General features: G+C 55.6%; 1 protein-coding gene across 1 annotated transcript; it reads right to left on the bottom strand.

Moving 5' to 3' along the window:
• Nucleotides 1-4,732: 4,732 nt before the first annotated feature.
• Alg12 (ALG12, alpha-1,6-mannosyltransferase) lies at nt 4,733-11,322 on the bottom strand. The gene is made up of 9 exons (XM_004642410.2): nt 10,242-11,322; nt 10,023-10,155; nt 9,050-9,223; nt 8,633-8,827; nt 8,110-8,213; nt 7,708-7,931; nt 5,518-5,687; nt 5,372-5,447; nt 4,733-5,289 (listed from the first exon to the last, which is right to left on the bottom strand). The coding sequence occupies exons 1-9, from the start codon at nt 10,407-10,409 to the stop codon at nt 5,058-5,060; spliced, it is 1,476 nt and encodes a 491-aa protein (XP_004642467.1). The 5' UTR covers nt 10,410-11,322; the 3' UTR covers nt 4,733-5,057.
• Nucleotides 11,323-12,255: the final 933 nt, after the last annotated feature.

Here is a 12,255-nt window from a genome sequence, read left to right on the forward strand (position 1 = left end):
GTAGAGTGTGCCCGGGTGAGCTTGGGGCTCTTCCATGCCCTTGGGCTTCCAGCCCAAGAGAGTCCCTGGGTCCAGGCGAAATGGGCGGACGCCGGCACCGGGTTCTGGATGTGCCAGGATGCTGGGTCAGTGGCGGAAACGCCTCTTGCCGTTGGAGAACACACGCTCGGGAGCAAGCCCGATGTCTGGATGGGGAGATGCGGACCGTCTGGGGGTCCCGGGGCTGCTGGGCTAGGACCGCCTGCAGGTCGAGGATGCAGTCAGTGACGCACTGCAGGATTTCCAGCTGACCAAGCTGAGCGCCTCGCGGGACTCCAGGCACCAGTTGCTACAGGCGTGAGGAGCAGTGGTTCATGTCATCCTGGAGGCTCAGCGGCTCCTCAGCAGCCGGACTCAGCGCGGCCCCACGATGGTTACACTGCGCTCCGACTGAAAGCACAACTGGCTCAGCACCTCCATGTGGAGGCGTGAGACTGGAGGTGCCGAGAACAACAACAACAACAAGAACCCAAAACTAACAGGCACCAGAGAAGCCTCTACAACTGCCGATGTACTTTTTCATGTGATTTGTTTTTTGTTTTTTTTTTTTTTGAGACAGGGTCTCCCTATGCAGTTCAGGCTGGCCTTGAGCTCACTCTGTAGTTCACACTGGTCTCAAACTCCCAATGATCCTCCTGCCTCAGCCTCCTGAGTGCTGGGATTATAGGCATGCACCACCATGCCCAGCTTTCATGTGCTTATTTGAAATCTGTGTATCTTCTTTGGTGAAGAGTACAGATATTTTGTCCATTTTTAAATAAAGTATTGAATTTTAAGAATTCTTTGTGTATTTTTGTAATACTATTTAATCAGATATATCTTTCACAGAAATTTTCTCCCAGTCTTGACTTATGGTTTGTCTTCTTGGCCTTTTTAGTCAACTTTGTGTGTGTGTGTGTGTGTGTGTGTGTGTGTGTGTGTGGCGCTGGGGCTCAAACCTTAGGGCCTTGAACTTGCTAGGCAAGTGCTCACCACCAAGCTGCTCTAGAATGAGCTAATTTTTTAGAAAAGTACAAAAAAATTCAATTCAGTAGGAAACAGATAATCTTTCCAACAAATGGTGTGAGCAGCTGGATATTCATATGTGAAAGCCTTCAGTCCATACCTCCTGCCATATAAAAAATTCAAAAGGATCACTGTTCTAAATATAAAATGTAGGAGGCTGGGGATACAGCTCAGCAGGCATAAGCACCTGCCTGGCAAGTGCAAGGTCCTGAGTTCAATCCCTGGTACCACATGTGCGCACACACACACACACACACACACACACAAATTTAAATATAAATACAAAAGTTAAGACAAACTTTTAGCAGAAGGGCTGGCCAAATAGCTCAGCAGATTAAAATGCCTGCTTAAAAAAAAAGGAAGGGGGTGGTGAATGAAGGCAGGAGACAGGAAAAGGAGTGTTGTGGGACTGTCCTGCAACAATGGGGTATATGGCTAGATTTCTGGACTTATGTGTAAATATATATAATTCTTTATTCCTATTTTTAAAATATATTTTAATTTTTTAATAAAATGAAAAATAAATAAAATGCCTGCTTAGGCAGATGCAGGGGCTGGGAGTTTGATCCCCGGGCCTGCCTTGTTGGCCCCGCCCCTGGGGTGCACTGACACCGCAATTGAGATTGGACGTGGTGGTGTGTGCCTGTAATCCCAGCTCTTGGGAGGCTGTAAACAGGAGGATCACTACAAGTCTGATCTATGCGGTGAGACCCTGCATACCCTGTAAACCCTGTCCTAAAATACAAAAAACCACAAAAACTTAGCAGAAAACAGGGCAGAGGGTTGGCCTCACCTGCACAATGCTTTGAGTTTGATTCCTACCACCTCCAAAAATATAAGATAAAATTTTCAAAATCTTGGGTTGGTCAGGACTTCTCTACAACAACCAATGTATGATCCATAAAGCAAAAAACTAACTGAACTGAGCCACAAGCATCCCTTCCAAGGCAGCTTTAGAGAGTGAGAAGATGTGTGCACAAGTCATTTTTACCTAAAAAGGACTTGAATCCAAAACACAGAAGGAACTATGAAACTTACAGCAACCCAGTGACAACGGAACAAGTGATTGCGTAGAAGCAGATCAGGGATTACTCAAAGGGGGGCTGAGGGGCGGAGCGGACACTCGGCGAGGGGAATGCTCAGCCCCTGGCCATGGGGACAGTGACGCGTGGACACTTGGCGAGCTGAGAAAGCATTCGCTTTCCATATCCATGGCATGTTAGGCCCATCTTTCACAGGAGTGCATGGAGAAGACCACTTTGATTTGGAAGAGAGCACCAGGACGTACCAGTGGAAGGACTTCAAGTGGTTTATGGTGTAGGAACACCTACAGTGGTCTGCTTGTGGACAGATAGCATCTGGGGTCGTCTTACTAGGCATACCGCGAGCATCGGGGTACAGCTCCATGGTCAGTGCTTGCCTCACACCAGAAGAGAAAACAAGAAGTATTGACTTGGGCTTGGGAGATGGTTTGGCGGTCGAAGCTCCTGCCTGGGAAGCGCAAGGACCCAGGTTCAATCCCTGCTACCTCATGCTGTGCAGGCCACTAAAACTGGGCGTGGATACACACACTTGTAATCCCAGCTCTGGGGGGCTGAACAGGAGGATCACTGAGTCCAAGCTGCACAGCAAGACCCTGTACCAAATAAATACATGTTAAAAGTATTGACTTATATGGGCCACAGCCTTGTTTTCGGAGATGCATGTAAAAGCACTCAGGATCCACCTCAGGGATCCTGAGAGGTCTTCTAGCGTGACCTCTGAGGGCTCCACAAAATACAGGCAGAGGGTGTGTGTGTGTGTGTGTGTGTGCACGCGCGTGCATGCTGTACACCTTTCCAGTAGGACAACATCTGTAGAAAGGGCAAATCAAATGTTCAGTAACTTCATTTAGTCTTTGTGTATATTGTGATCACTGTATAATTTTCAGATTGTTTATTTTATTTTATTTTATTTTGGCAGAACTGGGGATTGAACTCAGGCCCTTGCACTTGCCAGGCAAGCACTCATTTAAAATTCTTTCACATTATTTACATGTTAAAATTTTTCATAATGAAAAATTAGAAAAAAATTAGAATGTGCCCACCAGCCTGGCTAAAAGAAACAATCAAAAGCAGAAAACACTGAGTTCTCAAACTACTTCCTGTGTGTGTGTGTGTGTGTGTGTGTGTGTGTGTGTGTGTTCCTGGGGAGAGGCCCTGCAGCACTCCACAGTGGGCGAGGGACAGCAGAGGAGCGGACCATGGAGTGGCGTGAAGAGGCGCAGGTGTGGCCGTGTGGCTGCTCACCTGTGTGAGTGTGCATGGCTATGCGTGCGTGTGACATGGGCATGCTTCTGTCCACGGAGGGGCCTGGAAGCCTAACAGCCACAAGCAAACCCAGCACCACAATCCTGGCCCGAATGCAGCTCCCGGGAAATGAAAAGGCGGGAAATGAGCGGTGGTGCTCTGGGCTTCCCGCTGATCGGAATGACCCAGTCGGTGGCCATACAGGTCAGCCAATGTGGAAGCCGGATCAGCTGCCATTTCTGGGACCTGGTACTGAGGGAGCGCACCATGGGCACCCACAAAGGAGTTCATGAGGAGGCAGTCAGTCGCTGAGATGCGTTTGACAGAAGCAGCTCACCACTGATACTCCTGGCTCAGAAGTACTTGGTGAGAATGTGCTGAACACGAACACTGACTACCGCCTGTAAAATCGATCATTTCCTGCCAGCACACCCTGCTGGTGCGCCGTCCAATGCACTGTGCCACACGTCAAGCTCGGCTGCTTAGTCCTGTCCTCCTTGACTCCATAAATGTTTCACAGCGCTTGGAAACCACCAGTACTTTTTCTAATGTTCTTAAAAGAAAAATATGCATCATGAAAAACTGATTTGTTATTTGTATAATTTATAACACTAGTTCCAAATTTTAAGTGCTTTTGTAAGCTGCTCACATTTTACTGAACTTTCTCAGATTCTCCAGTTGGTCAGCGTAAGGCTTATCCAGCGATGCAGTCCAGACCAGTGTGCCAGTGTCCAAGCTGAGCCTGAGGCTGTTCTGGCCCTTGCATGAGGAATAGTCTCTTAAGTGATCGAACGATAATCTTAAAAAAAACTTAAAAAAAAAAAAGCAGCTCCCACCTAAGCAACCAGGACCCTCCAGGATGCAGCTGGCCCAGGGTCCCAGAAGACACCTCGCTGGGCTGCACCGGGCCACAGCGGCCGGTCCTGTACACTGTGAGCAAAAGCCAAGGTCAGGCAGCAGTCCAGACGGCACACTGATCATTGATAATGTGTGAGCTCTGACTGGCAACAGCAGGAGAGGAGGCGCCTGCTGCCTGGGGTGGCGAGTGTGGCGGGACCTGAACAGGCTGCAGCCTGAAGCCTGCTCTCCAAGCCTTACGTGGAGACCGCCAGCACACTGCCAACTGCAGGGAACACACTTGAGACAGCAGCTAGGGGCAGCCAACTGGTGTCACGGCTGCTCTCAAAGCTCAGCAAGATGCCTTCTGTGTGGTATGAGCTGCGTAAGCTGTGTGACGTGTGTGCGCGCACGGCGGCAGCCCAGTGCCTAACGGGGCCACATTCTGTGTGTGATGTTGGGGGGCACAAAGGCCCCAAACCGCACTTCACCTTGGTGAGGCAGGCTCCAGGGTGACATGTAAAGGCTCACACCAGAAGAGAAAACAAGAAGTATTGTGCTTAAGAAAATAATGAAGTTTATTCTTACCCCCTTTTGAATGTGTTCTCTCTTACCAGCCCTGTCTGGCACGCAAAAGACACACCTGCAGCAGGGGGCCTGACAGCTGCGCAGATTCTGTATGCACTGGGGCCACCACGTGGCTGGGCACCTGGGACGGTCCTGGCCTGGCCCTGTCCCCTTGTGGACACAGGTGGTGCCTGGGCTTGGCAGTGAAGGACCTGCTGCCCACCATGGCGGCAGGTAGGAGGTGCGGGGCCATGTGTCCTCAGCAGCCCTGGGCACCGGTGAGCCCGTCTGGGCCCCTTGCTCCCCACCCAGGGCTAGCCCTCAGGATGGCCTGAGGAGTCGCTCCAGAAGCACCAGCTTCGTCTGCATGTTGACGTCTATCGGAGGCAGTCTGGTGAGTTTCAGACTCACACCAGTGGTGCCCGCGATGCGGGCCAGGACGCGGTGGGTATCCCTGTAGTGGGCAAGATGCTCGGGCACAGCCTCCATGAGGACGTGGGTGTAGGCCAGCATGCCCACAGCACCCGGCCACAGGTCTTCCCTCTTGTCATACCTGAGGAGGAGAGCAGGCTGCCCCAGCTGTGCCCACTGCGGGACACCTGCAGGTGACACTGGCAGTCCCTGTGCACACATACCTCCAGGCGCTGTTGACCTGCAGGAACCTCGACACCCCCGTCTGCGCAGCCGCCACATCAATGTGCAGGTGGACATCTAGGAAACACACAGGCTCAGCCTCACGCCCCGCTGGTGCATGCTGTGCCCTGGTCGCACGGGCACTGACCTGTGCCTGGGGCCACCAGCTCATGCAGTCGCTGCATTGCCACACCGCCAGGGTAGTTGAAGTGGGACACGTAGAGGGATGTGGCTGTGCAGGCAGCATTCACCACCAGGTGTCCAATCACAAGCAGGGTCCCCACTTTGTACAGCCAGGACTTTTTATAGTTATTCAGACTGAAAAAGAATGGGCACATTTGAGGCTGGGGAGGTAGCTTGGCCGTCAAGTGCCTGCCTGGCAAGCATAAGCACCCAGGTTCAATCCCCAGTACCATATGCTGTGCCAGCCCCAGAGTGTCATGCCAGCCACCCAAACCGGGCATCGTATGTATGTATGTATGTATGTATGTATGTGTATATGTACGTATGTACCTGGTACAGGGTCACACTACACAGCTCAGACTCATACTGATCCTCCTGTCGCAGCCTCCCCAGCACTGGGATTACAGGCATGCACCATCATGCCCGGGTCTTGGGGGCAGGGCCAGCGTGGCACTGTTCCTGTGCTTGCCTAAGCAGGTGCTTAGTCCACTGAGCTATCTCGCCAGCCAGAAACTGGGCATTTTGGGGCACGCCTGTAATCCCAGCACTAGGGAGGCTGCGACAGGAGGATCACTACGAGTCCAAGCTACATAGTGAGACCCTGTACCACATAAATAAATAAATTTTAAAAAACAGGGCACACTCCATACAGGGTCGAGGAAAGACCAACATCTAAGGAGCCAACAAATGGGCCACAAGGCACATGGCCTGCCTTCAACTCATCAAGTTATCACCAAATCCACACACCGCTCAGATACTACCATAAGAACTCTGAAATTCCACCCAAGGTGCCTGCCGAACTTCACCAGCTTCTACTCAGGTTGGAGGCCAGGCTGCTTCATGCTCAGCTCACCACGTGAGCCTTCTGGGGAAGTTAAAGTCACAGAGCAGGGCCGGCCAAAGAGCTCAGCGGTTAAAGCACCTGCAAGCAGGCACAAGGCCAGGGGTTCAATCCCGGAGCCTGCTATGCTGGCCCCGCCCACAGGACAAACTGAGATGGCAAATGCAAGTGGGTGCACCTAGCACTTGGGAGGCCAAGTCTGATCTAGTAGTGAGACCCTGAACACCCCTAAAATACAGAGAAAAAAAATTTAAAAAATAAAATCACAGAGCAGATGGGGGGCCTAGGATACGAAGAACAAGAGGCTTGAGCCTCACCTACCTCTCAACGTAGAACCCTAGACCAGGCTAGCACCACCAAGTGCCCTTGCTTTGTTCTTCCATTTCTCTATGAGACCCTGCCCTCCCTGGGATGCACGCTTGGGTCTACACCCGCTGGGGAGCTGAGGTAGCCACAGTGAAAAGAGCAGGCTTAATGAAAGCTTGCCTGACCGGGCAAGGACAAGGCGGCAAGAGTGACAGGAACCAGGCCATGAGAAGGCAGGTCAGATGATGGCGGGCAGGGTCCTTTCCTTGGAGGCGTCGGCCCCTTGGTGGGCGTCGTCAGTGTGGGCCAGGACGCTGTGACAGCCTTTGCCTGGGCGCAGCACCTCGTCCAGGGAGTGTATCACGGCTTCCTCACGCCCCCAGAGTGAGGCTTCTGGGCCTCTCAGGCCCCACGACACCCACTGTTCCTACCAACTGCTGAGTCCAGGCCACGCGGCTGCTGCCTGGGCTGGATCTGCTCCAATCCACAAGAGAAAATGGGCAGTGTGGACATGTGGAGCGCCCAACCCCCAGCAGCCCTACCCCAGCCTCCAGTGACCCCAACCCTGGGCCTCACCCCCCCCCCCCAGCAACTGGGCCACCCACAGAGACTGTCGCCCGACCTGAGATTCCCACCAAACCAGTCAGCCTACAGGTGTGGAGCTGTCTGAGTCCCAGCTCCGTGACCAGTGCCTGCACCTGCAACTCTTCCTCAGGGGTCAGCTCTGAGCTAGCAGAGCACCACAGGGACAGGAACAGCCAGGCAGCAGCCAGCAAGGCAGCAGCCACGACACAGGAGGAGCACACTGGCTGCGCCACGCTCCCATGCACACTATAAATTCCATCCCCACAGTCAATGAGCAGAGCCCAGGGACAAGTGTGAGGCTGGGCTGCTCAGGCATGAGCATTCCCCAGGACCTACAGCCCTGGGTTTTATCTCTGGCATCAAGAAAGAGAAAGCAAGGGGAAAAAAAAAAGTACAGGTAAGTGCCACCCACAGAGCACTCACAGGTAGGAGCAGCCCCTGGCGGCCACGACATTGAGCCCTGGGAAGGCGTAGATGATGAAGCGCAGCTCCTTGTGTGGAAGGAGTGAATACAGGGCTACAAAGCCCAGGGCTGACAGCATCAGCGCATGGGTCCTTCGGTCCATGGCGCCCAAGGGCACAAAGAAGAAGCTGCAGCCCAGGCCTCGGGGCAGAGCTGAGTAGAAATACCACAGGAGTGGAGAAGTCTACAGGCGAGTTAAGGAGGCTACTGCACTGTCCACAGGGCCGCTGTCCACAGTAGCTGTCTCCACAGGGATGGCAGCCACGGCCAGCGCCGCCCCCCAGCAGTCCCAGGACCAGCAGAAGGGGCATGGGTCCCCCGCTCCCCAGGGCCTCCCAGCAGGAGGGAGGCTGGAAGGATACGCCCCAGTTGGAACTTTTGTTCAGCACAGTGTTATACCACAGCACCTTCCCTTCTGGCCATACGAGGTGTCTCCAGAAGTAGGAATCCACAGCGACCGTCAGTCCTGACAACAGAACGAAACTTCCTCTGGATGGGAAGGGACTCGCAGGCAGCTCAGGCTGGGACCCAAGTTCCCCACCACAGGATGGCAGTCCCCACAAAGTGGCCCTCGTGGCTCGTGCACTGAGCCACTCCACACACGGGGAGCGTCCATCCTGAAGACGGAGCTTCCTGAGTGAGGTCACCCCTGGCTGGGTAGCTCAAGGGACCCAGGGTACAGTGGAGGCAGAGCCGGACAGAGTCATTTTAAAAGTTAAATACTTGGCTCTTTTCTTTTGGTGCTAGGAATTGAGCTCAGGACCTCATGCTTACCAGGCAGGCACCGTGCCACTGAGCTATACCCCAGCCCAGTAAGTGTATTTTACTGTTTTTGTGAAACGAGGTGACACAATGCACTTAGCATGCCCAAGGGCACTGGCTCACCAAGACAGAGGAGCCCCGCGGGAACCGTGTGGCGAAGTAGGGTGACCATGGACAGCCGCCGGCGGAGCAGGGGTGGCAGCAGCAGGAGGCCCAGCAACAGGCTGAGCTCAGCCCTGAAAACCACGATGGCCAGCGCCGAGAGCCAGATGAAGCGGGCCCAGAGGTGCCTCATCCAGGCCACCAGGGCCGGCAGCACTGCAAGGGGCGGATGGACGTCAGTGGGCCGGGTGGCCCCGGGGCACCATGCGAGGGGACACAGCGCCTCTGTCATACCACTGCCCACTGGAGGGTGAATGGGAACCCACTCTGAGCACGGGGACCCCAGGCTGGGACTCAGGCACCCACGGAGCAGCTGCTGCAGGCAGATACATGTTCACAACTGCACAGCCGCATCTGCGGCCCAGCACCACCACATACCCACAGCCAGGGCCAGCACATTGGGCAGCGTCCGCGTGCAATAGAACATCAGGTGGAACTGTGTGGCCGTCACCCAGCAGAACATGGTAGCTACTGTGGCTCCAAACTGCCGCCTTACTTCTCTTTGTAACGTCCACAGTCCCCAGATCACACCCAGCCCGAGCACTCCTCTGACTAAATAAAGAAACAAAGCGTGGAGATGCCAAGCAGGCAGGACGGTGACTCCAAGGGCCCTGCCAGTGTACTCCACTGGAGTTTGCAGAAGCCCCTGGCGGTGGGGCACCCAGATACTGCACACCTGCAGATCTCCTGCCCACGTGGCCCCCACGCCCACTGGGCCCATGCCCCTGCCACCTCCACACTGCGGGCAGGACCTGCTCCCAGCCCACGTGGTGGAGATCACCACATCCAAGGTCACCAGGCCCCTGCAAGTCGCCCAGCACTCAGGAGGCTGAGGCAGGATCGATCTGAGCAAGTCTGAGGCCAGCATGAGCTATATAGGTAATTTAAGCTATAAAGTGAGACCCTGTCTCAAAAGAACAAGGAAAAGAAGGAAAACAGGTTCCACCTGCAGGAGCAATGAGCCCTGGGGGAGAGGGATGTGAGCTCATTTCCTGATCTGATCACCACATGCTGCACGCACGTGGGTAACTACACTCCAGCCTTCAGTACTGCCATCATGTGTCCGCTATATGTTTTCAAAAGCTCTCAGATAGACATGGAAAGCCCCAGAAGGGTCTGCAAGCAGCCCTGCATGATGGCCCTGGGGTGCAAGCTTGTCCACGTGTGCCCCGTGCAAGTGGGCCGCCCTACAGCAAAGGCTCTGGGACCTAACGGGGAGCAGGGCCCCTGTAGGAAGGCGCATCACCCCACACACAGCGTGTGCACCCCCACACCTAGGCAGGTCTGGGCGCTGGGCTGTGGCTGAAGGTGATCGTGCCACCATGCTCCCCTCACTTGAAGACCCCCTTACCTATCAGCTGAGAATAAAACTTGGACGCTTCCAGCAGAGAGAGCACACACACCACAGGGCTGGAGAACACCGCGAGCAGCAGTGGTCCGAGGAACGTCCTGGGGACGACCCCAGGGAACTCATGGTGGTCATACTGCAGAGAAGCCAAGGATGGGAGCATCAGCAAGAGGACTGGGGCACAGACCCTCCCTCGCCCACCGGGCAGGGCAGCAGCCTCACCTCGTCCATGTCCAGCTGATGAAAGAGCAGGTCATGTGTGGCTTGCAGGTTGAAGCTCTCCTCCACCTTGGTGTAGGGACAGGCAACAAGGTGGACAGTGGCAACTGTGACCAGCAGCCCCAGCAGCAGCAGTGGGGGCCACCTGCCTGCTGACCTCTTGCCAGCCATGCGAGCTGCGCCCACAGTACCTTCCCAGCACAGCTGTCAGCACCACCAGCCTGGCACCTGAAAGAAGAGCCTGCAGTCCCAAGCGGTTCTCGGGTCTCCTGGAGAGATGCCAGCTGCAGAACCAGCTCCACACCTGGCCAGGAGGGGAGTGAGACAAACCTGCCTGGCCTCCTGAACTGGCCACAGGAGGGAGTGGGTGCTTCCAGTGGGGAGGGACACAGAGCGCAGGGCAGCCAGAGCCCACATGCCCACGACAGCAGGGGCTGTGGATCCTGTGGATCGTCACCTGGGAAATGCCGGGGCTGGCCAGCTTTTGTGCTGCCTGAGGTGGTTACCCAAACACTAACAGGAAGACCTTAGGGAGCCCTGGCAGGGAGCTTCCCGAAAACCCATGAGATCCGGGGGTAGTCCCCAGAAGACAGGGCACAGGGAGCAAATGCAGCTGCACGTGTCTGTCTCTGAGTTGGTTCAAAACAGATTTTTTTTTCTCAGTACAGGGGCTTGAACTCAGGGCTTTGTGCATGCTATGTGCTAAGAAGCACTCTACCACTGGGCCACGCCCCCAGTTCCCTGGATTTTACTGTCAAAACCAGACAGATCAAAAGCCAAGAGAGCCAGCGCGCTGGCCGTCTGTTACACTGCTTCACAACCACACTCAAGCAGCTCTGTGCTCCACAGCCAGCAAGCAGCAGGCCGCTGAGGGAGACCAGACCAGACCAGAAGGAGCAGAGATCCCTTAGGGTGAAAGTGTGGAAAGGCAAAAGGGGCCTTAACAATTCTAGGGCGCCCAAAATAGCTTGCAGGCCCTGTTGGAAAGATGTAACTCTTCCTTCCCCAAACAAAAATTTGGTAATAAGAGAAAAACCCAACAGCCAGTTTGAAACGCTGCGTACTGGGCAGTCTGTGTCGCCCTCTTCTAAGCCCCACACTGGCAGGGCGGCGGCTGTTCTTCCCACCACTGTCACCTCCACACGAGGACAGAGCCCAGCCTGTGGGCAGCCGAAGGGTGGCGTGCAGGAGGGTCCGAACTCACGCCCTGGGGCAGGGCTGGCTGCCCGCGCACAGTGGCCACCCAACAAACTAGCTAGGGAGAAGCCGAGTGAAACCTCCGGAGTACAGAGCCCCTCACACTAGGAGTGTGCTCATGCCTGAACTCCAGGGACGCAGCCCTGGGATACTCTCTCCATCCTCCAGCTGTCACGGAAAAAGAAAAAGTGCAGAAACGGGAAGCACAGACCCCTCCCACACCGCGGCGCAGGACCTGCCGTCCTGCAGAGGGCCACAAACCAAATCCAAGCCGTGGGTCGAAACGCTGCCTGCGGAGCCCACTGGGGCCCTCCCCTCTCCCCGCTGGCCGGCGCGGACCCGCTGCGCTCGGTTCGAAGGCACCAGGCGGCCCACCGCAGCAGGGCGCCCGAGCGCCGCCAGTCCGGAGTGGCAGGGGCCGGGGCGCGCCCCAGACGGGGAAGCGGCCCGCCAAGGCCTGCCGTGCTCGGTTGGCGGCCTCCACTCCGACTGGTCAGATCCCGCGTTCAGCGAGCCTCTCCGCCCGGGGCAAGTCAGACCTGCGGCCAGTTAAGACTTGAAGACCCCGAGTTAGGTACTTCGTCCTTTTGGGTTTTCTCCCCTGCGCCGCAAGAGGAACCCTAAAATCCGGATGGTGGACACTTCATTTTTCCTCGGCTAAGCGAGCTGTTCCCACGGGTCGGTGAGCGCCGCCCTCGGGCACGCGGGACTGCGGCTTCCCGGACCCCTAACGCCGCTCACGACCGCAGGTGCGGGGCTCGGCTGCGGGCGGGCCGGCTCCGGGGAGCGTCGCCCCGGGGAGGCGGCCGCCGCCGCGCGC

The sequence above is a fragment of the Octodon degus genome, unplaced genomic scaffold (genome assembly GCF_000260255.1).
Source record: "Octodon degus isolate 3935 unplaced genomic scaffold, OctDeg1.0 scaffold00153, whole genome shotgun sequence".
In the NCBI taxonomy this organism is placed as follows: Eukaryota; Metazoa; Chordata; class Mammalia; order Rodentia; family Octodontidae; genus Octodon; species Octodon degus.

Bases quoted from the DNA above. Each gene is read 5' to 3' on its own strand.
- Alg12 (XM_004642410.2), bottom strand. From the start codon at position 10,409: ATGGCTGGCAAGAGGTCAGCAGGCAGGTGGCCCCCACTGCTGCTGCTG. The intron at 9,224-10,022 runs GTAAGGGGGTCT...TTCTTTATTTAG, and splicing joins GTTTTATTCTCAGCTGATAG to TCAGAGGAGTGCTCGGGCTG. The intron at 5,448-5,517 runs GTCAGTGCCCGT...TGTGTTTCCTAG, and splicing joins GCTGGTGGCCCCAGGCACAG to ATGTCCACCTGCACATTGAT.